Source organism: Panthera uncia, chromosome F2 (assembly GCF_023721935.1).
Source record: "Panthera uncia isolate 11264 chromosome F2, Puncia_PCG_1.0, whole genome shotgun sequence".
Lineage (NCBI taxonomy): Eukaryota > Metazoa > Chordata > Mammalia > Carnivora > Felidae > Panthera > Panthera uncia.
The window spans coordinates 33345462-33371393 of record NC_064812.1 but is presented as its reverse complement, the minus strand read 5'-3'; the positions used below and the strand labels follow the sequence as shown (position 1 = coordinate 33371393).

The 25932-nt window shown below is 38.9% G+C and overlaps 1 protein-coding gene across 2 annotated transcripts in view; it reads left to right on the top strand.

Annotated features, from left to right (window-relative positions):
• The window catches only part of RIMS2 (regulating synaptic membrane exocytosis 2), a 600787-nt gene that overhangs the window by 565012 nt on the left and 9843 nt on the right, over nucleotides 1-25932 (top strand). The window contains exon 1 of one of the 2 annotated variants that reach the window (XM_049633019.1): nucleotides 4977-5118. The exons of the other annotated variant lie outside the window; for it this stretch is intronic. Within the exon in view, the coding sequence (XP_049488976.1) occupies nucleotides 4977-5118 (142 nt within the window). Of the gene's footprint in view, nucleotides 1-4976; nucleotides 5119-25932 lie in introns of those variants that run through there. 2 annotated transcript variants of the gene reach the window in all.

Genomic DNA, 25932 nt, shown 5'->3' with positions numbered 1-25932 from the left:
ATTGTATATTTTGGATTTCACATTCAACTCAAGGGTAATTGCCCAAGACTATTAAATGCTTTTAGCAATCTGAAGTCTGTAGAAAATGTTGACTACCCGGATTTTTTCTCCCATGACTTAAATGCAAAGTTATTTTGTTACAGAAAAAAAATGTATATATTAGGATTCTGAGAGTTGGCTTCTAATTAAATATGTATATATATATATATATATATATATATATAATGTAATATTTTTATGGATATATATTGTATATATGGATATATATATTATATATCCATAAATATTTCTAGTTAGCATAGAATTGTTGCTGTAAGGGAGGAATGGTTCACAGTGGCAGAATTGACATCAATTGTGAAGACTGAGGTAGAGATGAATCTTCGTGTTTTTAAAGCAAATGTGTATCAAAAGGTTAATTCAGTCTGTAGCATGGCTCTATAACCTATTCTGAGCAATTCCTGTCTCTTCTAGCAACCAGCCATTTCTGGGCTGGCTGGAAAACACTATATAGTGCCCTAGGAATACGTTCTTTCTTTCTTTTTCATATCTACCTTTGGACCTTGCTGCTTGTTTTCTCCACTACTTCTCACAGGGACTTAGTTCCTTTTCTTCCTTTCCCTTTGTTAGTAATTCACACCCTCAGCATCACCTACATCATCTCTAGTGTAGAAAAGGGCAAGCTGTGCCAAAGGCACAACTCTGTTCCTGATTGAACTAATCTGTAGTCTAGACACTATGTAACTATTTCACATAATAACCTTTTTATATATTCACTTAAGTGACCAAGTCTCTATTTCAGAATAAATTTAACATACTTTAGAATTTGGGTGATTTTTTTTTTTTTGAGAGACAATTTTTAAAAAATGGAGATATAAGTGACATGTAAGTTTCTAGACCTGTTAGAATCGATGGCTACGTTTTGATTTTAAAAAGCAAATATAGATTTATAATTGGTATACAGTTAGAATAAACAATATGGTTTTAAAGATTTATTTTTAATAATGATTTTACTTATTTTGAATCAAATGATTATACAGTTCATACTTTATCTGTTGTCTATTTTTGTGTAAGTATACATGGTGTGAGACACCTGTGGTATAGTACACAGGGCATTGGAACTGAAATCGGATCCTCTGAATGTGAGTCTTACTCTGCTACTTTCTAATTAAACAAGCGATTTAATAGTATTAAATCTTTATTAGCTCATCTATAAAGAAGAAGTAATGACATTCTCAGGGTTGACATAAGAATGGAGGGGCATAATTAGTGTGGGATATGTTTCATATTCAACAAATAGAATGCTATAATAGTCTATGCAAGCTATATTTATGCATCTTTGCTTCAGAAAGATGATTTTCATATTTAACAGTGGAATCTATTTTCAAGGCCACATTTTGCTTTTATTATTTTTTTTTTCACATTTTGCTTTTAGAAGGTAATTTATTGTGTATATTTGTGACTCACTTTTTCTCTGATTTATTTTTGGATGAATAAGAAAGTTATAAATACTTCAGATACTGGATTATAACGATTCTGGAGTTACACTTAGTTTTATATAATGAAACTATCTAATGGCCCATCATTTGAGAACCACATCCAAGGCCATTTGAATATATATTCTTGTGTGGAGGAATGACATTTTTCATCTTTTATCAGTAGTTTCTTTTGTATGTAAATTTTAAAATTCCTTTGGGAATGGCAGTACTTATATCATAATGGAATAAGAAATAACCAACTGGCTGAAAATAGATAAACCAGAAATATTATATGTGTGTAGGGGGGGGTGTGTGCATGTATACATTTATTTATTATACATAGGCAAGCAATTGAGCATAGGACAAAAAGAAGTAGAATTGTGAATTTTCTTGGTAAGTTCAGTGTCATTCAAGAGTAGAAGTCTCTAGCCATTGCTGTGCTTTGTTTCTCTAATGCCCATGTGCCAACATTCTACATTTTCTTTAAAGCTATCTTCCTTGAAGTAGGTGATTTTCTTCTCTCTTTAGTGCTCCCTACTTGCCCTTATGCCATTCTTGCGTCATTTATCTCTATCTCGAAGATTCTGACTATAGGAAAAAATATCAAGAAGCTTCCCAGGACAACCCTGTTCTAAAACTACATGAGAGAAATTATGCTCATATGGAAGTAGATGCATCTGGACTATGGTAGACTAACTTCTTCATGGTGCAGAAAGCCAGGTCATTAACACAGAGAAGGCAGGGTCCAAGCAACTCAGGCATGCCCATGGTTTCAGGTTTTGGATTCCTTGTCCCCACGCAATTACTAGTTAGAAACTCAAGATATACCCTTCCAAAGTGACTTTGTCCATGGATGCCAAAATAGAAGTTTCCACACCTGGCTGGCTTATTTTCCTAGGATTTCCCTGTTCAATCCCTCATCCTTGATACTTTCCTCTTGACCACAACTTGACACACACATGTGCCCACATGCACACACATGCACATACATGCATACATATTCCTGAAACAAGACTGCAATTGATGCAGTAACTTCATGGGCTATCCTCTAATGTTTTATTTCATTTTATTTTTTAGGATGGTGATCAAAACTTAAGTTATTTTCAGGACTCACTAGGAATTTGTGACCCACAGTTTAAGAAAAAAAATTAGATGACTTTCAATAGTTTTTTTCAGCTTGCAAAACTCTGTGATTCTTTTCATTCTTATAACAAAAATTTCATTTAATAAAAACGTTTCTATTCTCTGAGGAAAAAGCAATATGGTATGAAAAAGTGCTCTTAGAATTTCTGGTTTTTCAATGTTCTATTGAAATGCTAATATTTTATGAAAGTGTACAAGGAACAGGAAATTGAACTAAGAAGGAGTCGTAAGAATACTAATAAGAAAGGACAAAAATCTGTCAGAAAAACAGAAGCAAGAACCTGGGATAATCCTAAGTATAAACTACCAAAAGTTCTTATGTCATGGCATGCTAATTTGTACTGAAAGTTTCCTAGTTTTTAGAAAGATTTGAGAGGATTATTACTTGAATGCATTTTTTTAAATGCTTATTTATTTTGAGAGAGTGAGCAGGGGGAGGGGCAGAGAGAGAGGAGAGAGAGAGAATCCCAAGCAGACTCTGCGCTCAATCTCACTAACCTGGAGATCATGACCTGGGTGTAAATCGAGAGTTGTAATTTAAAAGACTGAGCCACCCAGGCACCCCCTACCTTTTTTATACCTTCTAAATTGCGGTGTCCAATGGCCAGAGTCATTAACATACATAGAAGGCCCTGAGAGAGTGCAAGGGAGAGGGGCAGAGGGAGAGAGAGCGAAAATCTTAAGCACACTCCACACTCAGGGCAGAGCCCAACCTGGGGCTCGATCCCTCCACCCTGGGCAGAAATCAAGAGTAGGTAGCTCAATCGACCTAGCCACCCAGGTACCCCGACAGCCCTTTTTTAAATTGCAGACTACCCTATCCCTCTCTTAATTTTTCCCTTTTGCATTTATCCCCCTCTTAAAACTATATAATTTGCTGATTTATTGTGTCTGTCTCCCCCTACTAGAATGTAAGCTCCATGAGAGCAGGGATTTTTTATCTGCTCAGATCCTTACTGTGCCCTAAGTGTTTACAAAGGTACCTGGCATATACTAGGAGCACAATTATATTAATTGCACGAGTGTTTGAATCTCCTAGTACATCAAGCGAATAACTTGTACATATACACTACTTAGGAAATATTTATTGTATGAAAGAAAGATTGTAGATTGTAATATTTGCATTTTAGAAAACACTTTTGAAGTCCCTTTTACACATACCCAAGAATGAGGGCAAGACATGGTTACGACTGGAATCTTTGTACCCTACCTTCCCAACCCCCACCCTCCATAAAGAAACTGAGAGGTTGAGTGGCTTGTGTAAGCCACAAAAAGTGGGGCAGTCTTCTGACTCCTATTAAAGTAGAATTGTGGTTGCTTTATATCCTGGGCTAGAGATTTGCAGTTTACAGAATGTGACATGTTAATTTCACTTACAAACTTTTGTTTCTAGTACGTTTGTCTGACTTCCAACTTCATGTTAAGGGGATGTCTTTTTTTAGATGTTAAAGCCTTACAGTGTTTATTGTCCTTTTCAGCAACAATAGGTAGATTATTTAGGGAAAGAAAACATTAAACATTCTGGAAATTAAAGCAAAGTTTACAAGCGTCAGAGTACTTTGTTAGTGTCCGTGCTTTTTCAGGCTCTTGAATTTTTTTTAACCTTTTTTCCTCTGTTGACTTTTTTTTTTTTTTAAGACAGAAGACAAAAGAAAGTTTTAATTCTAGGCTTTCGTGGAATCTGTTGTAAATTGGGGAGCCTTGTGTTACGATTTGGAGAAAATGTCACTATTTCCTGGCTATGCTTGAGGAGCGCTAACAAATTGTAAGCGAAACTGAGGAAAGGGGAAGTACCACTAATTTGCCTGATGTATTAGCCATCTGCGATGCCTAACGCAGTGCACGTAATTAACACCACCGTCTGGCCTTAAGCACGCGGGGGAAAGAGGAACGGGTAGCAGGGGCCGCTCTGGGTCTCGGAGTTGCCCAGAAGCAGAGGCGCGCGCTCCGGAGCCACCAGCCCGCCGCCGCCGCCGCCGCCTCCCCCCTGCGGCTGCTGATTGGCGGGGACCACAGCATCAGCAGCATCTCCCGGCGAGGGGAGGGCGGCGAGACTCAGGCAGCCACAGCCTCCGGGATCCTCAGCTCCCTCCCGGCGAGACCTCGGACTTTCGCCCCGAGCAGCCCCTTCTCCGCCCGCCACCGCCTCGATCCCCTCCTCCCGGCCGGCCCCCAGCAAAGTGGAGGGCTCGGCAGCAGGGAAAGCCGCGTCTGGTCCGGACCGGGTCGGGGAGGCCGGGGCCAGACCCCCAGGGTCCCGCCGCACCGTCCCGGCCCCCGAAGCGCTGCGGTCGCCGCGCCCCAGCCGCCAAGACGCCTCGTATCTTGTACCGCGGGAAGAGCGGGTCTTCGTCCAAGATGGGCCGGCAGGGCTTGGGGGGCGCCGGCGCCGCGGGGCGCTCCATGCAGCGCTCCCAGAGCCGCAGCAGCCTCTCCGCCTCCTTCGAGGCACTGGCCGGCTACTTTCCCTGCATGAACTCCCTGGAGGAGGAGGAAGGAGGTGAGGCCGTCTGTGGTTGGCGTTTCTGCCCGTTCACCCCTCGCTCCTCGGTGGGTGGACGGTTCGCAGGGGAGGGAGAGCCCCCGGTGGCAGGGTCCCTGCCCCGCTCGGCTCTCGGGGACTGCGCGCGGGCGAGCGACCCCCGGGCGCGCCGGCCGAGGCGCCAAATTACGTCTGTTGGTTATTCCGAGAGCTCCAGGGGCGCTGACTTGAGAAACGGCTTTCCTAGTGAAGTTCATGATCAAGTGCTTGCGAGTTCAGCGAGGATGTAGTCTGGTGGGAGGCAAGGCAGCGGCCGTGCACCCCGCTCTGGTTTCTGTTTACTCCCGCAGTCTCGGTATTAGCATTTGGCCTCGAGGACAGAAGTCTGTAAAAATTAAAAGGAGAGGCAGCAGCGCAACTTTGAAACCGGGATCTCAGCTCGTGTAAACTCAAGATCCGGATGAGGGGAAGGGTGATACAATGGACAGGTCCAAGGTTGACCGTACTAAAGGCGGGTTTGTACTCTTGGACACTGAGAACTTTGTTCACAGGCCACAGTACTGTCAATGTGACCACGGGTTGTCTATCTCTGGTGTAAAGGGATGCCATTATAATTAAGCTAAAGAGAAAAATGGGGGAGGGGACTCATTGTTTTAAACTCTTCACCAAATGGTTTCAAGACCTTCCTAAGGTTTTAAATAACACAACATAGGTTTTCTTCATGAAGAACTTTCCTATAAGATTTAACAACTAAAAGAAATATATATAATTTGTACCTCACAGTCCGAATGGACTGCTAAATAATGGCATCCCAACATTTGAAATACTGTTTATTAATGTATTGATATGCTAGTTGCAAACCGTGTTCGACTTTACACGCATATCCAGAGTAGGTTAGGTATCATAATCATGCTAACTCTATTATTGTAGGTAATAGAATTTATTTTGCTTTTATTCTGTGACAGTCAGTGATCTCTTCTCAGGATATCTGCACTGAGTCCTGATTTAGAGGAAACTAACTACCTGTTGGAAGAAGAGGTAGAAATAGATTTTTCCCCCCTATTTTTCCCAGTGGAGGGGCAGGGAGGTGGAATCTGGGAGGATGAACAATGTCTGGAAAGTGGTCTTCAAAAGAATTCACTAGATAGAGCTATCCAGATTTCTTCTAGCTTATTGTTGCAGTATCAGTTTGCTATATAGATCAATAGAGTTTTAATAGGGTGCTTCCCTATATAAACACGACTTTTAATTTTCATACTAATCCTTTGCTGTTTTTGTTTTGTAAAAAAATTTTTTTAACGTTTATTCATTTTTTGAGAGAGAGAGAGACAGAGCGTGAACGGGGGAGTGGCAGAGAGACAGGGAGACACAGAATCTGAAGCAGGCTCCAGGCTCTGAGCTGTCAGCACAGAGCCCGGGGTGGGGCTCAAACTCATGGACTGGACCAGACCGTGAGATCATGACCTGAGCCAAAGTCAGAAGCTTTACCGACTGAGCCACCCAGGTGCCCCTGCTGTTTTTATTTGTACATTTACTTGTTTTCTACAAGTAAATGTTTAAAGTCTCAGGAAATGTAAACAAGTCAAGAAATTAGAAACTCACACTGGATAAATGAATGATCATGATTGTAGCTGAAACTTTCAGTATTTATTATGAGCCAGGCACTGTTCAAACAACTTAACTGTATTTATTCTTTGAGGCCCACAACAGCTTTATGAGGCAGTATTTTTATTATCCCTATTTCATAAAGAGGAAACTGAGGCAGAGAGAAGTTTAGAAACTTGCCCAAGGCAGTAGAGTTGCATCTGAACCCAAGCCATCCACAATACAACCTGTGCACCCAACTCTGGGCTATACTAGACTATTATTTTCATATACTTGCCAACAGTCACATGCCTAGCAAGGGGTGAAGCTAGAACTCAAACCAAGGTGTACCTGAAAATACATATTTAAATATAATTATTTAATTATAGGCTCATTTCTCAACTTTTAATTTTTACACCAAATCTTCAGTCTTGAGTTTGCTTCAGAGAAACTATCATTATTCTTCCCTAAGTTACAACTAGAATCGTTGAGTTTACAGAATACCATCCTGAAAAGACAAGAAGAGCTTATATAAACATGAAAACTTTCAGAACTGAAAGTACATGTATTTAATCTTGGGTTATATTGACTGTCCCAAAGGGGAATCTTATATCTACACAGGGGAAATTGAAATAGATCTTTGTCCTATAATACGGCTTATTGAGTTGCCAAGACAAAATCTTTCAAAAGGCAGCCATTGTTTTTAAAATTAAGCATATAGTTCTCTATAGGTAACTAGAGAGGAAGCACTCCCCATAAAAGAGAGGTCTTTCCACTGGTCATTGATACAGCCAAGAAAAGAGATCCTAACCTTCCTCTTTGATTTTGCAGTATTGCTACCATCCTTGAAAGTCCTGAGGTTTTTTTAGGGTGTTTCAACATACCCTGCAGAGTTGCAAAAGTTCAAAATCACTGCCCTGGAGCAGTGTTGCCTACATTTTCTTTTTCTATTGAGACACCCACAAGGGATACGTGAAGTTCATATGGATAACGTACTCTCATAAGCTGACTCAGGAATATAGTCATAACTATGACATCCATTCTAATTTATAAAGGAAAGTAAATGCATCACAACAGATGATTTTCACACCAGTTGAGAACAACTTGTCTAGAGATCAGTAGTCTGCTAACTAATTTGACTGATGGAAGTGATTTTAGTCTGATTTTAAAGTTAGTCTTTTTTTTTTTTTTCTTTTTGGTCTTTTCGGATCAGATATAGTATAAATAACTAATCTCAAATGTACTCTCCACTCCAGTTCGATATTCTCATTTCATTCTTATAGGGCACATCCAGACATTACCATTCTGCACATGAAGTACCAGGAAGTTTATTTTGAGAGACCACATTGTTTGCATTCATTCCTTCATTCAAAAATATTTAGTGAGGCTATTTGATGTGTTAGCTATGGTAGTCCCTGAATGACTGTATATGTTCCCCACCCTTGTAGAGCTTACAGTCTAATGGAAGTAGAAATTAATAGGAACAACTATGGAATTGTAACTGTGACCAACGTTAGGATGGCGAAATATAGAGTGCAGTAAGAGATTATAGGAAAATCTACTTTAAGAGAGAAAGGCATCCTGAGAAAGTGAGAGCGGAACATGGATTTGAGCATCGGTGACAGCTCTCAGTCTCTCGCCTGCTGGGTGCACCTGTGAAAACCATTTGCTGAGAGCCCACAGCAAGGAAGTGTCAGAGCTAGGGTCTAAATCCATAATCTGGCTCTGGAATTTATAATCCTAACTACTCTGTGTGTTGTTTCTTCATGATTACACTACATTTCCTAGTAATGTGCTGCGGAGTTGACGACCAGGTACAGTACAATAATAACAGTTACCAATAATAATAATAGAACACATTTTACGTGCCACATTCCTTTGATTTCATGACAATTCCGCAAGGAAGTTACTATTTTCAACATTTTACACGTGTGAACGCTGAGATTTAGAGACGTTGAACAACTTGGCCACGGATTATACATTTCAATGGGGCTGACTTCCTTGAGGATGAAAGGGTCATTCCTATAAACAAAATAAGATTCTTGATTGGTCTTTGTAGCATCACTTTTGTATGCTTGCAATTCTTTTTTATGTGTTTTTGGGTCTTTTTGTTTTGTTTTTGCTTCCTTGTCCCTGGATATATTCCCAAGACTCCAATCCTCTGAGCAGCTTTTTTTTTTAAGTAAAATTAATAATAGTCCCTAACTTGTTACTTAACAGTTTATGAATTATGATTATTTATTTTATCACTGAACCCTATGAGATAAATATTAACTTCACTGTGTAAACTACTTGGCCTTGACATGGAGTCCCCACATGGAATATTATTGGATGTAGAATTTTTAACCATTACATGTAATTCTAAGAAAGAAGGAATCATTTCAAGGAAAAGTTACCATTCTTAGTAGGACAGGCTTCCCCACAACTTGCCACCCGTGGGTTCAAGGGCAAATGATTATGGTCTTATAACGGAAGAACATGGCACATTTTCTAACACTTGGTAGATCTGGTTTCTCAGAGGCTATTTAATGTTACCTCTGGTTCAAGGCTAGTGGTTCTTGTTCAGTTATGTACGTGTAATATGTGATGAATTTGATTTGCTTGATTTTATGGCCTGCCTTCTTCAGTTAAAATCTGGCTTTGGCAATCGTACGGAAGAGATTCTATCAACTTAGTGCTAGTAACTGAATTAATTAGTTCATTTAATTTCTTTTACATGCCACTAGCTTGAAAATTAAATTATAGGAAAACCATCCAAGAAACAGGAATAGTTTTTACCAGAAAAACTGAGAAAAGGTTTTTTGCATATGATAATGAAGCTGTGAGGAATTAATTTAAAAGGAACTACAGGGACTAATAGTAATACCTATTTAATTCACCCTCATTCTTTAAGAGACCGTGCAACAAATAGGAAGAGTATAAAAAATACTTTCTTAGTCTAATCTTTGTATATGGCAAAATGATACACTTAATTCTTTTTTTTAAAGTTTACTTATTTATGTTGAGAGAGAGAGAGAGAGAGAAGCAGAGAAAGAGGGGGAGAGAGAATCCCACGCAGGTTTCGTGCTATCAGCGCAGAGCCCGACGCCAGGCTCAAACTCACGAACCGTGAGATCATGACCTGAGCAGAAATCTGGAGTCTGACGCTTAACTGACTGAGCCACCCAGGACCCCTATATTGTTTTTAAATTTAATATGTGATCTAGACTTTTTAAAATTTGGTGATCATAGTTTTTGCACATCTTGACAATGCCAATATTGGGGCAGGACGTGGATAGTCAGTTTTAGTCTAAATATGTATCTTTTCTTAGGAGATACTGTTTTTCCTAGATTATGATTGATTATATATAATACATCATTTCATAAATGAGTCCATAGCATATTCAACAGTAGCACAACATTTTTAAAAATTTTTTTTAACATTTATTCATTTTTGAGAGACAGAGAGAGACAGAGCAAGAGCAGGGAAGGGGCAGAGGGAGGGAGTCACAGAATCCGAAGCAGGCTCCAGGCTCCGAGCTGTCAGCACAGAGCCCAACACAGGGCTTGAACTCACGAACTGTGAGATCATGACCTGAGCCAAAGTCGGATGCTCAACCAATTGAGCCACCCAGGCACCCTGATAGCACAACATTTTTACATTAGGTTTACATTCTAGGCAGATACGGTGAAGTAAAAGATTTTGCAATTAAAGAAATAAATGAAAGAACAGTTTCATTCAGAGTACTTATTAAATATTACCTATTTGTCTGAGATTCAGAATTTTTCATTGGTAAGTGTCCAAACAATATCTTTAGAGTAACTTAAAACTTTAATACAAAAGTCAAGTTTAACCCCGATTTTCTTTCATCCTGCAGTGAGCCCACTAAATTCAGAACTAGAAATGGGGATGAGCTTCCCTAGGGAGACATCTTGTGTATAATGACTTACGAAAGAAACCCACTAGAAGGTGGTAATGGCAACATCCCATTTGCTGCCAAAGACTATGGTTTAATGTAAATACTCTGTTGCTCTTTAAGTAGGCCCTTATTAATGATCAGACAAGATCATTCTATACAGTTGTTCCTATCTCTAACTCTACTGTAACAGTGTTTGATGGGGGGGGGGGGATTTACCTAATGCTGTGTATGTATATTATTTGAACAATTGAAGAAAAAAGCTAACATAGAAATGATAGTACCAGTTTAAGTTTTGAAGGATTATTTCTTAAGATGAAACTAAATGAAAAGACTGTTTATTTTAGCTATTTCAGTGATCAGCTGTTCTCTTACTCTTGTCTGAATCATGGGCCAGGCAGTAACCTACATCAGTGAGGCAGGCCAGATGTAATACAAATGGGAAAAGCAAGGACTCTGAAAAGCTGGAGAAAGCTTACCCATCCAAAAAGAAATGGTGAACGCTCTGTTCAGTTCATTGATGCCAAATTGGGTATCAGCCCAGGGTTGGCAAACTTACTTTTCTTTTTTCCCTAAGAGAAAAGCTATAAATCTGGATGCTTACTTAAAATCTTTAACTTTTACAATGTTGGCACCTAAATGAAAAAATATAAACATTATTTGGGCCAAACAAAACATAACCTGTTGACCAAATGTGTTTCACCAGTTGGCAACTTCTGTCAGGGAACTGCTTTCTTCCTTCCCATTCTTATTGTCACCTTGATAGTTTAGGACCACGTTTGCTCCCTGTTAAAATCTTCTGAAAGTCTCCCAACCTGCTCTCTACCTTCTGGGTCTCCCCACTGCAGTCCAGCTTCATTGCCCCTGAATCAGTTCTCTTAAATATGACCTTGATCTTGACACTGCTCTTCCTCCAATAGCTTCAGTAGATTCCTATCTCCTACTAAATAGTGCCTTTAGCCTGACACTCAAAATCTTTAACAATCAGTTCTTATATACAGCATAGCTTCCCTGGCTTCTAAGGCCTTTTGGGAATCCAGTAATTCAGTAAAACTAAGCCTTCTTGCTCTTTGCCTCCCAAGTTTTTGTTCATGCCTTCCTTTCGATTCTTGTTCTACCACTGTATCTGCATGATATCCAGTTGCCTTTCAAAGCTCAACTCATATCTTCTCTATGAAGTCTTCAGAATCTGTTTAAGTTTCTGTAGGCAGAGGAAAAGGTGAATGGGCATAGACCTGGGTTTGGAGTATTAACTCCACCTTTTCCTAGTTGTGTGAACTAAGCAAGGTACTTAATGTCCTTGAGCTCTAGTTTCCTCATTTTTATGTGAAATGTGCATAATAACACTCACCTTAGAGAGGGGTTGTGCACTGCATTGTCATGGTTATTATTCTCTCCTGATCCCATATCAAAATGTGTTAACCTTTTTCTGAACTAGATCTGTGCTGTCCAATACAGAAAGCACTAGTCATGTGGCTTTTTAAATTGAAATAGATTAAAACCAAATTAAATTGTAAATTATTTCCAGAGTCACATTAGCCACATTTGGAGCACTCAGTAGCTACACATGACTAGTGACTACCTTACTGGACAGTGCAGAATTATCGAACGTTTCCATCATTCACACGAAGTTATGTTGTTATATTGGACGGTACGGCTCCCAGTACTTAATAGCACTCATATAGCACTTAGAATATATTGCCTTGGATTGTCATTATTTATTTACTATCTTAACTCACCTACTAAACTGTAAAATTATATAAGGAATTATGTGATCAAGTGTTACATATATTTATCTCCCACAGTGCCTTACACCAAGTAAGTACTTAGCAAATATGTAGTGAGTGAATAAAGGAATAAGTATCTGATTGATTTCTGTGTTCATATTATGAAATGGAAAGAAGCAACTAGAGCTGGAAGGAACCAAATTGCTTAAATAACTGTTTCCAATCTTGCAGGTACAAGAATGCTTGAAAGGCATGTGTTCTTTGTGCTACACCTAGAAGTTGGGTATACTTAGCTCCATATAAACTAGACACATATTTTTTTTACTATAAACTATAAACGAACCATGTATATGTAGTATGCTTCATTTAGGGTGCCTAGTTGTAATCAACAGAAACCAATTCTAGCAGTTTAGGTGGAAAAGATATTTGCTAAAGGATATTGGATAGGTCACAGAATCTTTAGGAAGATTGGAGATCCTGTGCCAGAGGTTAGGAACGTTGTCCCAAAACATACTGCGGAACTAATCCTAGCGAACTAACGCCGCTGCTTGGCGCAGATAACACAGCTTACACCATTGTCAACCTTCGATGTTGAATCACTACGTACTGTTATAGGACCTTCCTGGAAATTCTGTATTGCGGCCAGCATCCTCATTAGAATGGGAGCCCGTGGTGTCTCAGCTTCTTTGCTTCTCTAGCTTCAGATTCAAAGTTTGGGGTAGTAGTGTCTAATCCTCAGTAGCAGAACCTCAGTCATTGTTCATGCCCTATCTGCCAGGCAGGCTGGAAAAAATGATACCCCCAAATTTTAGCATCTACAATTGAAGGGTGGGGTTTTTTTTCTCATACATAGGAAAAGGGTTCAAATGCTAGTGACCCAAACCATTAAGAAATATCGACTTAGTAATATAAAATAATTACCAGGGGAAAACCCCTTAAACTTAGCCTAATTACCTATTTTTAATATTTTTAAATACTAGTTTGCTATTGGGTTATTTTCCTCTTTGCTTGATAACCATAAGCAAATAGGAAAAGGGGGAAAAAATCTATGAAAGAAGCCTGAGGTAAAGACTATGGCTCTCTTACTTTTAACTTTTTCTATAAATTTGGCTACCCAAATATCCATGCACACTCTTATTTTCCATACAGATCATAGTCGGTCTCTCCCTCTAGAAAGACAACCTTAAAATGCCATTCATTTACTGCATGCAAATCGAAATCTAGGATGTTTGAATGATGTGTAGCTGTCTTCCTTATATCCAGATGGGGCTTTCCATGTTATAGTGACCTATAAACCTAAAGGTAAGTCATCTGTTTACAATACATTCAATTTAAATGGTAGAGTAGCAACAGGATAATGAAAATCAAAATTCTCATATAGAAGAGAGAATAGGAAATACAAAGCAATGAATTGTCCACAAGAGTGATCAAATCCCACTTGGAAGGAATGGCAAAGATTGACAGTACAATACGTTCCTTGGTTTATTTATCTGGCATCCTTGGTTCTGTTTTCTGGAAAAGTATTTCTTTGTCTTTATTCTTCATTGACCACAAAGATTTGCATTGAAAACGAGGCTGTATAGTATTCATTGCCTGCTTCTTGCTAGTGCACATTGGGAAACTCAGTAGTTACCTTAAGAGTTGAACAGACTTGGGGCGCCTGGGTGGCTCAGTCGGTTGAGCGTCCAACTTCAGTTCAGGTCATGATCTCGTGGTCTGTGAGTTCGAGCCCTGCGTCAGGCTCTGTGCTGACAGCTCAGAGCCTGGAGCCTGTTTCAGATTCTGTGTCTCCCTCTCTCTCTCTGCCCCCCCCCCCCCCGCCCACTCATGCTCTGTCTCTCTCTCTCTCTCTCTCTCTCTCTGTCAAAAATAAATAAACATAAAAAAAGTTGTTGTTTTTTTTTTTTTTTAAAGAGTTGAACAGACTTTTCCAACTGGGCTTAGTTTTTCAAAAGTTCAATAGCTGTACAGTCTGTTTAATTCCAGTCAGTTTCATTTATGAGTAACTTTAACCAAACACCTCATTTGACAAAGATTTTAAGCCTTAAGATTCTGTTCTTTTAGTTTGTAGCCTCTGTGCTCTGCCCACTTCCTTTGCTCTCAGTTTAATGGCATCTACCTTGATGTCATCTGAAAACAATGGGTTTGTGTGGGAAGGCAACGCCTTAATCCATTTTGGCCAGCAGTCTCTCTCAGCTTTCGAATGGCAAGACCCCACTTATTTATACATAATTTTCTTACTGCAAGTTTAGAATGATTTCACATTATTCCAGTTTTCAAAAAAAGATTTGTATGGCATTTTATAATTTTTGAAACTGTCACATAGATTATAGTATCAGATCTTTATTCATCACTTCTCGGGCCTATTTCTGGGCCGTGTTCTATTTCATTGATCTACTTATCTATTCTTCCACCAATACAATATTGTCTTGATTTCTGTAGTCTTGAAATTTGATGGTGTCAGCCTCCAACTTTATTCTTTGTTTTTAATATTATATTGACCTTTCTGGGTCTTTTGCCTCTCCATAATAAACTTAAGAATCAGTTTGTCAGCATCTACAAAATAACTTGCTGGCACTTTGATTGGGATTGCATTGGATCTATATATCAATTTGAGAAGAACTAACATCTCAACAATATTAAGCTTTCATATCCACACACATGGAATATCTTTCCATTTATTTAGTTCTTTGATTTAATTCATCAGAGTTTGTAGTTTTCCTCATATTATACCTAACATTTTATTTTTTTATATGCTAATATACATGATATTGGTTTTTTTATTTCAAATTCTGTTTAGTCATTGCTGGGATATAGGAAAGAAACTGACTTTTGTATATTAACCTTGTGTTTTACAACTTTGCTATAATTATTTATTAGTCTAGGAGTTTTTATATCTATTTTTTCAGATTTTCTGCATAAACATTATACTATCTGTGAGCAAAAACAGTTTTATTTCTTCCTTCTCAATCTGTATAATTTGTATTTCTTTTTTTTTCTTTTAACTTTTCTTTCTTCTTCTTTTTTTTTTTTTTTTTTTTTTTTTTTTTTTTTGTGGTCTTATTGCATTAGTTAGAATTTCCAGTATGCTGTTGAAAAGGAGTTAGAGAAAGAACATACTTGCCTTGTATTGAATCTTGGTGGGAGAGCTTTGAGTTTCTCACTATTAAATTTGTTGTTGGCTTTAAATTTTTTATAGAGCCTTTTTATCAACTTGAGAAAGCTCTATTCCTAGATTACTGAGTTTTTATCATGAATGCATGTTGGATTTTGTCAGATGCCTTTCTGGGTCTACTGATATGATCATGGGCTTTTTCTTTTCTAACTTGTTTGTGTGATATATAACATTAAATAATTTGTGAATACCGAACCAGCATTGCATAACTGAGATAAATCCGACTTCATCATTTGACTTGCTAATATTTTGTTGAAGGTTTTGAGTCTGTTTTCCTGGGAGATATTGGTCTGCAGTTTTTGTTCTTATAATAGCCCCTTTGTTTTACAGATGAGGATCAAGACACAAAAGAGTCAAGGTCCTTTTTAACTTCACAAATCCATAATTTTTCACTCTATATTTAATACTATTTGCTGTGGCATCATTTGATGAAATCTCCACTTTTTGCTATGGATAGATCCAAAGTGACATGTTGAGAGATAGAAATGCAAATGTATATAATAAGGAATAGCTATTTCTGACACATTTGTTTGAATTTTATCATAAGTATACTTTTTTTTCATCTTTATGGTAATTTTTTAAAGTTCTTAATTTTGATTCCAGTATGGTTAGCACAGAGTGAGTGTTATATTAGTTTCAAGTGCACAATGTAGTGATCCAACAGTTCTATGCATGACTCAATGCTTGTCCTAAGTGTACCCTTTAATCCCCATCACCCCCACCTACCTCCCCTCTGGTAACCATCAGTGTGTTCTCTATAGCTAAGAGTCTGTTGTTGGGTTTTTGTTTTTTTCTTTTTCTTTTTTTGTTTTTTTGTTTTTTTTTGGGTTTTTTGCCATCACGTTCATGAAGTCAGAATTTAGCAATAAATTAACATTTTCCCATTTTTCATAATAAAACAACAAAGCATGAATTGGTCTGAATCTCAACAATGTTCATAAAACAGTTTATTTTAAGTTTATTTGGACATGCAGTGAGAACATGAGATGAGGTTTCAAGTCACTGGTTACTGTGGAATCAGAAATTAGTGTCCAAAATACTAAAATTTTTTTTTTTAATGTTTATTTATTTTTGAGACAGAGAGAGACAGAGCATGAATTGGGGAGGGGCAGAGAGAGGGAGACACAGAATCTGAAACAGGCCCTGGGCTCTGAGCTGTCAGCACAGAGCCCGAGGCGGGGCTTGAACTCATGGACCGCGAGATCATGACCCGAGCCGAAGTCGGCCGCCTAACCGACTGAGCCACCCAGGCGCCCCCCAAAATACTAAATAAGATGGAAGACAGGCTGCTTTGAGAAATAAGCATAGGCTTTGACATTGCTAGGGTTTGGGTTCAAGTGTAACATGTGTCACTTGCTAGCTGTGTAACTTAGGCAGTTTCCTCAAAAAGAAAATGATAGTGATAATAACCACCAGGTAACACTCTTATGAGGACTAGAAGCAGGTAGATTTTATATCCAAACGTCTCCACATACAAGTAAGTCAAGACACAATAGCTCTTTCTTTCCTTCCTTTGATGTGAATTTAGTAATTGAATTTTTCCCAACTTTTATTGTGAAATATTTTAAACATTCAAAAAGAGCGTAGTAAAGTGAATGATTGACCAATTTTTCTTTGACTTTATCTTCCGGTCTCTTCCCTGCTTCCCTTTCTCTCTCTCTCATGCACACACAGTATGCATTTTTGCTGAGTATTTGAGAACAAGATAAGATAAGCATGTATCTCCTAATTTAAAAAAACTACATAAACAATAAAATTAACAAAAAATCGCTATCATCTAATGTCTCTTCCTAATGCAGTTTTTTCAGTTATCCCCAAATTGCATTTTATGGCTTTTTGTTATATTTTTTCCTCAATGCAAGATCTAGTCAAGGCTCATTCATTGCATTTGATTGTTAGGTAGAATCTTAAACAGTACTTTTACCTGTTGTTGTTGTTTTTTTTCCATGATACTAACTATTGAAGAATCCAGACAAAGTTGTCTTATAGAATATCTAACAATCTGGATTTGTTTGATTGTTATCTCTATTCCCTGTCTTCCCTGTTAACTGGACATTAGATCTAGAGACATGGTTAGTTTCGGTTTAAATGTCACAGGTGAGGGGGCGCCTGGGTGGCTCAGGCTCAAGTCAGTTAAGCACTCGACTCTTGGTTTTGGCTTAGGTCATGATCTCACAGTTCATGAGTTTGAGCCCCACAGGGGGCTCCGCACTGTCAGTGCAGAACCTGCTTGGGATTCTCTCCCTCTCCCTGTCTCTCTGCACCCCCCACTCGTGCTCTCACTCTCTCTCTCTCTCTCTCTCTCTCAAAATAAGTAAATGAAAACTTAAAAATTTTTAAAAATAAAACAAATTAATGTCACAGGTGACATAAACTTTATACATCCATCAGTAGACACATAATAAGTTTTCTGACTCTTAGGTATGCTCATTTTGATCACTTGGTTTAGAGATGACTGCCACTTTCCTTCTAGGGAGGAGGAGATATCTTTCCCTTTATAATTACTAAATAATCACTGAGGTAATACTTTGGTGCCATGTGAATATCCTATTTCCCCAAAACCTTTCATCAAATGATTTTACTTATTTATTTTTTAATTTTTTAAATGTTTATTTCTTTTAGAGAGAGAGAGGGAGACAAAGTGTGAGTAAGGGAGGGTCAGAGAGAGACACACACACACAGAATCTGAAGCAGGCTCCAGGCTCTGGGCTGTCAGCATAGAGCCCAATGCCAGGCTCGAACTCACAGACTGTGAGATCGTGACCTGAGCCAAGTTGGATGCTTAACTGACTAAGCCAGTCGGGTGTCCCTCATCAAATGATTTTAACATCCAGTACTGATCCTTGCCTGAATCATTACATCAGGAATGGTAATTTTTTTTAATGTTTTTATTTATTTGAGAGAGAGAGAGAGAGAGAGAGAGAGAGCGCGCGCGCACCAGCAGGGGAGGGGCAGAGAGAGAGGGAGACACAGAATCCAAAGCAGGCTCCAGGCTTTGAGCTGTGTCAGCACAGAGCCCGACGCAGGGCTCAAACTCACCAACCGTGAGATCATGACCTGAGCTGAAGTCAGACACTTAACTGACTGAGCCACCTGGGCACCCTGGGAATACTGATTTTAATTTAATTCTTATCTGAAAGACAGCTGAGCTTTTTTAAATAAACTATTTAAAAATATGTATATTAACTTAGTCCCTTTACATTATGCCATATGGTATAAATTAATTTAGTATTGATAATTTTCATACACTTATTTTTTACTGATGGCATGAAATATTTTTCTATTTTTCTATAGATGAGCATTTTCAACTTATTCATTGTTTTTTAAATAAAAATAAGTGGTTTCATTAATGGTATATTTATACTATGGTGAATTCTAGTACTGCATATTAATTTCACATGCAAAGAGCAAACTAAAATGAGTTACAGATGAAAAAGGATGTCAGAAATTAGAGACATCAAAAATCTGTCTCTATGAGGAGACTAAGGAGATACGATGACAAAATATAATGTGACATGGATTAGAAAAAAAAATTTAGATTAAAAACCAAGGGGATCTCAGTAAAGCATACATTTTAGTCAATAGCCATGTATCAGTATTAGTTCATTAATTATGACAAATGTACCATAGCCATGTAAGATGTTAATAATAGGGAAAAATAGGTGTAGAGTATACTGGAATTTTCTGTACCATTGTACCAATTTTCCTGTAAATCTAAAGCTATTCTAAAATTAGAAGTTTATTAAAAATTATATTAATGTTTTTAAAATATGAATCTGAAGTTTAAGAGCAATGATTAAAATTTCTTTAGGCATACTAATAAGATAGAAGCGATGAAAGCAGTTATAAAAAAAAATACCAAATGCAGAGTTTTAATTAAGAGGACTGTATTCAAAGTGATAAATATTTAAATGATGCTGAAAAAAGGAAAAAATTACAAAACTTAGAACCCATTAGTTTTAAGAGAATGGAATACTGTGTTATGGCTAGTGTCTGTGTATCTCCTAGAATTAGTTAGGTTATGCTGTGATAACAAATGACTCAGAATTATCAGTGGCTTGACTCAAAGAATTCATGTCTCACTCCTTCTGCATGTCCATTGAGTGCCATACTTGTGGCTGTGCTCGGGGACCCAGGCCAGTGGAGGTGCCTGTTGCTATCTGCTTCCACATAGAAGAGGGGGGACATGGTGACTCTCGCTTCAGCTGTTGAAGCTTCTGCCCTGAAGTTACAAGGGCCAGTTTTGCCCGCATCTCACTGGGCTTAGCAAGTCACATGACCACACCTAACTTCGGGAGGGGGGGGGGGGGGGAAGGTGAATATATTCGAACAGACCTAATGTCTATTGTAATTGTGACTCCTGTTTGTCGCTCACTGTATTGTAGCTATTGACTCCACAACTGTCGTGATAGTTACGACAAAGCTGTTGGAACAAACGGATTTGTGGCAAACTCTGAAGCAATCTTAGAAATCAACTGCTACTTTCTGTTAATTTCTATTATTTTGATTGTTGATGCAGATCCTGGTTTAGCTCAGAAGAAATGATCAGATATTTGCGCCTGTTTTGTTGAGATTTTCAGAGGTTTGAATTGCATGTATTATAGTAAGAAGCCCTGACAAACATAAGTACACAGCTTTTATATGCAATTATAGTACTACTCATGAGTATCCCAGAATTGGAAGTCCTGCAGGTCAAACAGGTAAATAAATCTACCTCCTTCATGTTTTGATATATAATCTGCAGATGGGAAGTTATGTCCACAGGGGCCACCATAGAGGTGGGAGGGAGTGCTGGAGTTGATTCTTAAAACTTGAAAGTTGGAGGAGTTGGAGGGGTTAGGTGGAATAAAGTTCCATTTGAAAATCTTCTACTAAAGGGAAACTAGCCGCTCTGGACCTCCGTTTTCTTATCGCTACAATAAAGGGGTACATAAACCACAAAGTACACTGGATTCCTGAGACAGCTTCTGAAATTCTATGTATCGATAATTTTAGAAATTCTGATTTTTAATGCATTTTTATATTCTCTAAATGTGATGCAAATGGCTTCCCTAAATTATACTCACTCTGGGAAATGGTAATGTTTAATAAAATGCAAAATCAGTGCCTTATTAACTCAACGCACATAAATTGTGGCCAAAACTAAAATTAAAGTCAGTTTTTAGAAAATACCAACCTCTCCCACCTGTTTCTGTAAATCGTTTCCCACACTAATTGTCAGGAGAATCCTGACTCTACAGTAACCCTGCCTGCAAACAGGAGACGAGACCTTTCAAGGGCTAGGAAGCAGGAATGGGTTCTGTGGACACAAGATTTGGAAAGAAACCCCCATAACACTAAGTTCGGCGTTTCATTTTGAGCCTCATCTGGGGGTTTAGGAAAGTTTCCAAATCAGTAGCAGGGGGGACCTTTAGTCACTCAAAGAGTTTTCAGATATTATTAGGGGAAACTGACCCTTTGTTGTTTATTTAATCAAGTGGCTTTCTTTGAATACACAGGGTGCCAAGTGAATGAGTCATCAGACTAAGCAGAACAGAATAACAAGGACACCTCCTGTGTTCGGCTTTCTGCCTGTGATGTTTGGCAATTCAAGAACTTGGTTTTTACCTGCAGGCATCTTCTGCAAATGCACTATGGTTCAAAATACCTACCAGAGTGGTTTTAAGGGCTCTACCCCAATATAATCTGGGCCTTAGTCCTATAGGTTGCTGAGTATTTTTTTTAATTTTTTTTAAACGTTTATTTATTTTTGAGACAGAGCATGAACAGGGAAGGGTCAGAGAGAGAGGAAGACACAGAATCCGAAGCAGGCTCCAGGCTCTGAGGTGTCAGCACAGAGCCCGACGCGGGGCTCGAACTCACGGACCGTGAGATCATGACCTGAGCCGAAGTCAGATGCTTAACCGACTGAGCCACCCAGGCGCCCCTACTATCTGAGTATTTTTAAACATCCAAACATAAGCACATATCTTATATGTATATATGTATATGTATGTAATGTGTATATACACACACACGTATGTATATCTTTAAAAACATTTTTTTAATCGTGGCTGTTGAGTTCCTATGCATAATTTCAGTTGGTCCACTCCTATGGTCACAATAGGTAATTTTTATAGAGCTTGCCAGTTAGAAGAAAATGTATCTAAAAAATCACCTATTGCTGCCTAACAGTTTTCACAAATTTAATAGCTTAACACAACACTCATGTATTAGTTAATTAATTCGTTAATTCGTTAATTAAGTAGTTCATTTGTCAGTTCATTAGTTCTGTAAGCCACACATCTGGGATGACATGGCTGGGTTTTCTGCTTAGGATATCACATGGCTGGGGCACCTGGTTGGCTCAGTCGGTTAAGCGGCTGACTTCAGCTCAGGTCATGATCTCGCGGTCCGTGAGTTCGAGCCCCGCGTCGGGCTCTGTGCTGACAGCTCAGAGCCTGGAGCCTGCTTCAGATTCTGTGTCTCCCTCTCCTTGACCCTCCCCCATTCATGCTCTGTCTCTCTCTGTCTCAAAAATAAATAAACGTTAAAAAAAAAAATTAAAGAAAAAAGAGGGATATCACATGGCTGAAGTCAGGTGTTGGCTGTGCTGAGTTATTGTCTGGAGGCTCTGGGGGAAAACTGCTTTCGGGGACATTCAAGTTGTTGGCCAAATCCAGTTCCTTGCAGTTGGAGGCCGAGATCTCCGTGTTCTTGCTGCCTCACAGCAGCTAGAGGCTGCTCACAGGTTCTTTCCACACGATCCCCTCCATCTTGAACCAAACAAGGTGCACTGAATCCTTCGTGTTTCAGATCTCTCGCTGACTCTTCTGGAATTAGCCAAAGAAAGCACTCTGCTTTTAAAAAGGTTCATGTGGGTGTGTTAGGCCCACTCAGATAATTTCCCTATCTTTTTTTTTTTTTTAATTCTTTTTAATGTTTATTTTTGAGAGAGACAGAATCAGAGTGTGAACTGTCTGGGGAGGGGCAGAGAGAAGAGGGAGACACAGAATCGGAAGCAGGCTCCAGGCTCCGAACTGTCAGCACAGAGCCCGACGCGGGGCTCGAACTCACAGACCACGAGATCATGACCTGAGCGGAAGTCGGATGCTTAACCGACTGAGCCACTCAGGTGCCCCTAATCTCCCTATCTTTAGATCAACTGATTAGTAACCTTAATTACATCTGCAAAGTCCATTTTGCTGTATAAAGTAACATAATCATGGGTCCATCTTAGAGTTCTGGCTACTACACTGACTTCATGTAGACACCAAATCCTCTGTTATCCAGATTCAGTTTTTAGGTTGGCTGACATGACAAAGCTTTTGGAGCATTAAATGTGAATCACCATGATCAATCGTATTTAGGCTAAATTACTTTCATTGTGAATGTGATGCAAAGGATTTGTAATACTGAAAAATACATTTACTTTTTAAATAAGTCTATTGTGTATCAGACATAAGGAGCTACTACAAACGCTCAGTGTATTGCATAGAATCCTTTGATTCCATCGGATGAAAATAAGTCACATTATCTCCTTAATGTATGCTGTTAATCATGGTCTTGGTCATAGACTAATGACACAAACTCATAGACTTTATAGCTAAAAGAGAGCAGAAATAATCTGTCACCCCCTGCCCCCATTCCTTGCCATTTTCATAAATGAGGAACCAGAGACTCAGGGACTATGACTCAGGGAAAACCAGAGTCAGCTAGTTAGTGGTAGAGATTGGCCTGGAAAACATGTTTTCTGATTCCCTACCTGGTAGTCGTAGTAACGACAGTACCATTAATTGAAGATTTTCCGTGTATCAAGCACTTTCCTAAGCACTTTAAAGATATTATTTTTCTTATTTTCACAAAAATCCTATGAGGTAGGCATTATTGTCTCTGCCATTAGACAGGTTGAGAAAACTGAGTCAGAGGGAGTAAGTAACTCGCTCGATGTCACCCAGCTTGTATGTGGTTAGGTGGGGGTTCAAAGAGAACCAGTCTGACCCCAGGGCCTGACCCCTTGAGCGTGCCCCACTCTTTCCACCTCACCAGCTGCCTCTAACAGGGCCTTCCGTGCAGGCTACCCATTGGCTGTATTCTGATAACAAATCAGCAAAAAGCAGAGAATCGGGAGTCAGGGAACTGTGTATAAACTTTAGTTCTGTCACCTTGTGTAAGCTGCCAGGGCCCATGGACGCTGTGTCTGTAAAATGGGGACTGTTAGAGTTGTTCTACAGAGAATGCAGGTAAAAAGCAGTCTGTAAACATGAGGATTACACTCTCATTGTATTGTTCTTTGACAAATGGTCGCTGGTCCTCATCAACCTGTAATAGCAGGTTTTCAAGTTACTCTTATTGTGGTGGAGACCGATATCAAAAGGCTGTGTGTCCTTTAGGAATCTCATTTCCTTTGAAAGCCGGGTTCCTGTACATATCCTCATTCCACGTTTCCAGCTTCACTGAAGGGGTACGTCTCACTTGGAGGTGATGTATCTTACAGATGCCACACGGAGAGGCCAGGATCCTAGCCCTTGGCTGGGCTCTTGAACAACAGCCTGGCACCTTCCGTGACTCCAGTTTACTCCTGGACAGAGTTATATGACTTTTAGGTGTAGCCATTTGGGGATCATTGTCAAATGGTCGTAAATATTAAATGTACGAGTACCAAGAGTCTCTTCCTCATCCCTACTCTTTCTTAAAAAACATTTTCCCTTTTTTGTGTATATGTGCATTTTTGCTCTACTATTTGAAAGCAAGTTTCAGACAGTAGAACATTTCAGGTCTAAATACTTCCTCATATATCTATAATGATAAGGAAATTTTTATAATACATGCCCTTATTATTAGGAAAATTAACTATTTTCCTACCCTGTCTAATATCCAATTCATGTTCAGATTTTCCCTATTTGTCCTTAAATTGCTTTTAGAATGTTTTGCTTTTAGTATTTCTTGTTTTATTTTTTCCCAAAAAGAAGTCAGAATATACTCATAGCATTTAATGGTTATATCTCTGTGATATTTTAAAATCTGGACCAATTCCCTGGCCTTGTTAGTTTGTTTATTTTGATGATGTTAACTTTTTTTTCCCCCACGATATTAACTTTTTAAAGAGACTAAGCCAATTCTCTTGAACAAAACCCCATGTTCTGGGTTTGTCTAATTTTTTTTTTTATTGTATCATTTATCTTTTACTCTATCCTCTGTGTTTTTGAAAGCTATAAATTGGTTCCAAAGACCTGATTAGAAACAGGTTGTGTATTTTTGTCTGGAATAACTCGATAGGTGGTACGAGGTACTAGGTATGTTATATCAGGAGGTACATTATGATTGTCCCACTATGAGCGCTACTAAGTTTGATCACTTAATTGGGATGGTGATACGTGTCTGGTTTCCCAGTTTTAAAGTACGTGTTTACCTTTAACAAGTAGAACTAAACTATGAAATGATTTTGGGTGGGGGCGCTAATGCGAATATCCTTTCATCTAATGCTGTTAGCATCCATTGATGTGCTTTATCTGAATCATTTATTGCTTTGGAGGTTGCAAATTGGTCATGTAAAATTTTTATCAGTCCTTTTATATTTATTAACTAACATGTCTCTGTAAAGAAGAGACTTCCCTCATCAGTAAGAAGGGATGCTTTAGAATGTCTTACAGTTCATATCAGTACAACACGTTTACCATCGATTTTCTAAAATATCAGCCTTGGATTACGGAACTGAGCTGTAGATCGGTCATAGTTGATATGTGATATAAACTTTTTAGAGCATTTTGATGTACATTAAGATTGAAAGTGGAGAATAGATGAAGTTGAAAGCAGTGTTTCAAAATGGTGAGCAAATATTCTAAGAGGCGTGGTGAGAGAAATTTCAAGAAGTTACAGTCAATATCAGCAAATGTTTATCGATCTAAAATGAAATTACGAATAGAGGCACTAAAAGAGCTTATCGTCCCCCAAAATCTAATGGTATGCATGGTCAGTATAGATATATATTTAGTCCTGACAAGAAGTAAATTAATGCAAATAGTTTGGACCGTCACCCTGTTGCCCCACCTTTAGTAATCTCTCCACTACACATTCCTACCACTGGTCTTCAACATGCTTTGGTTATTTGTGCCATCCCTTAACTGCCCATGGTCATTCCTTTCTTCATGCCTCTGTCCATGCCCTTCCCTTGGCCCCAAACACTTCCTTCTTGCCTCTTAGGTCCCAGTGTGCCCGTCTCTCAAGCCCAGCTAAAATCCCACTCTGTCTGTGAAGCTCCTTCCTCCCTGACCTCTCCAAATCACTAGCACACTCTGTCACATCTGTGGTCCCTGACTCAGTTTCCTGTTTGGTCTTCCAATTGGCCGCTCTAAGTAAGTCTCATATTCAAGCTGTTGAAGGTGCCTGAGGACATGACTACTCATGACTCCAAATTAGAAAGCTCTTTTCACCTGGTATAGCGGGGGGGGGGGGGGGGGGGGGGGGGGGG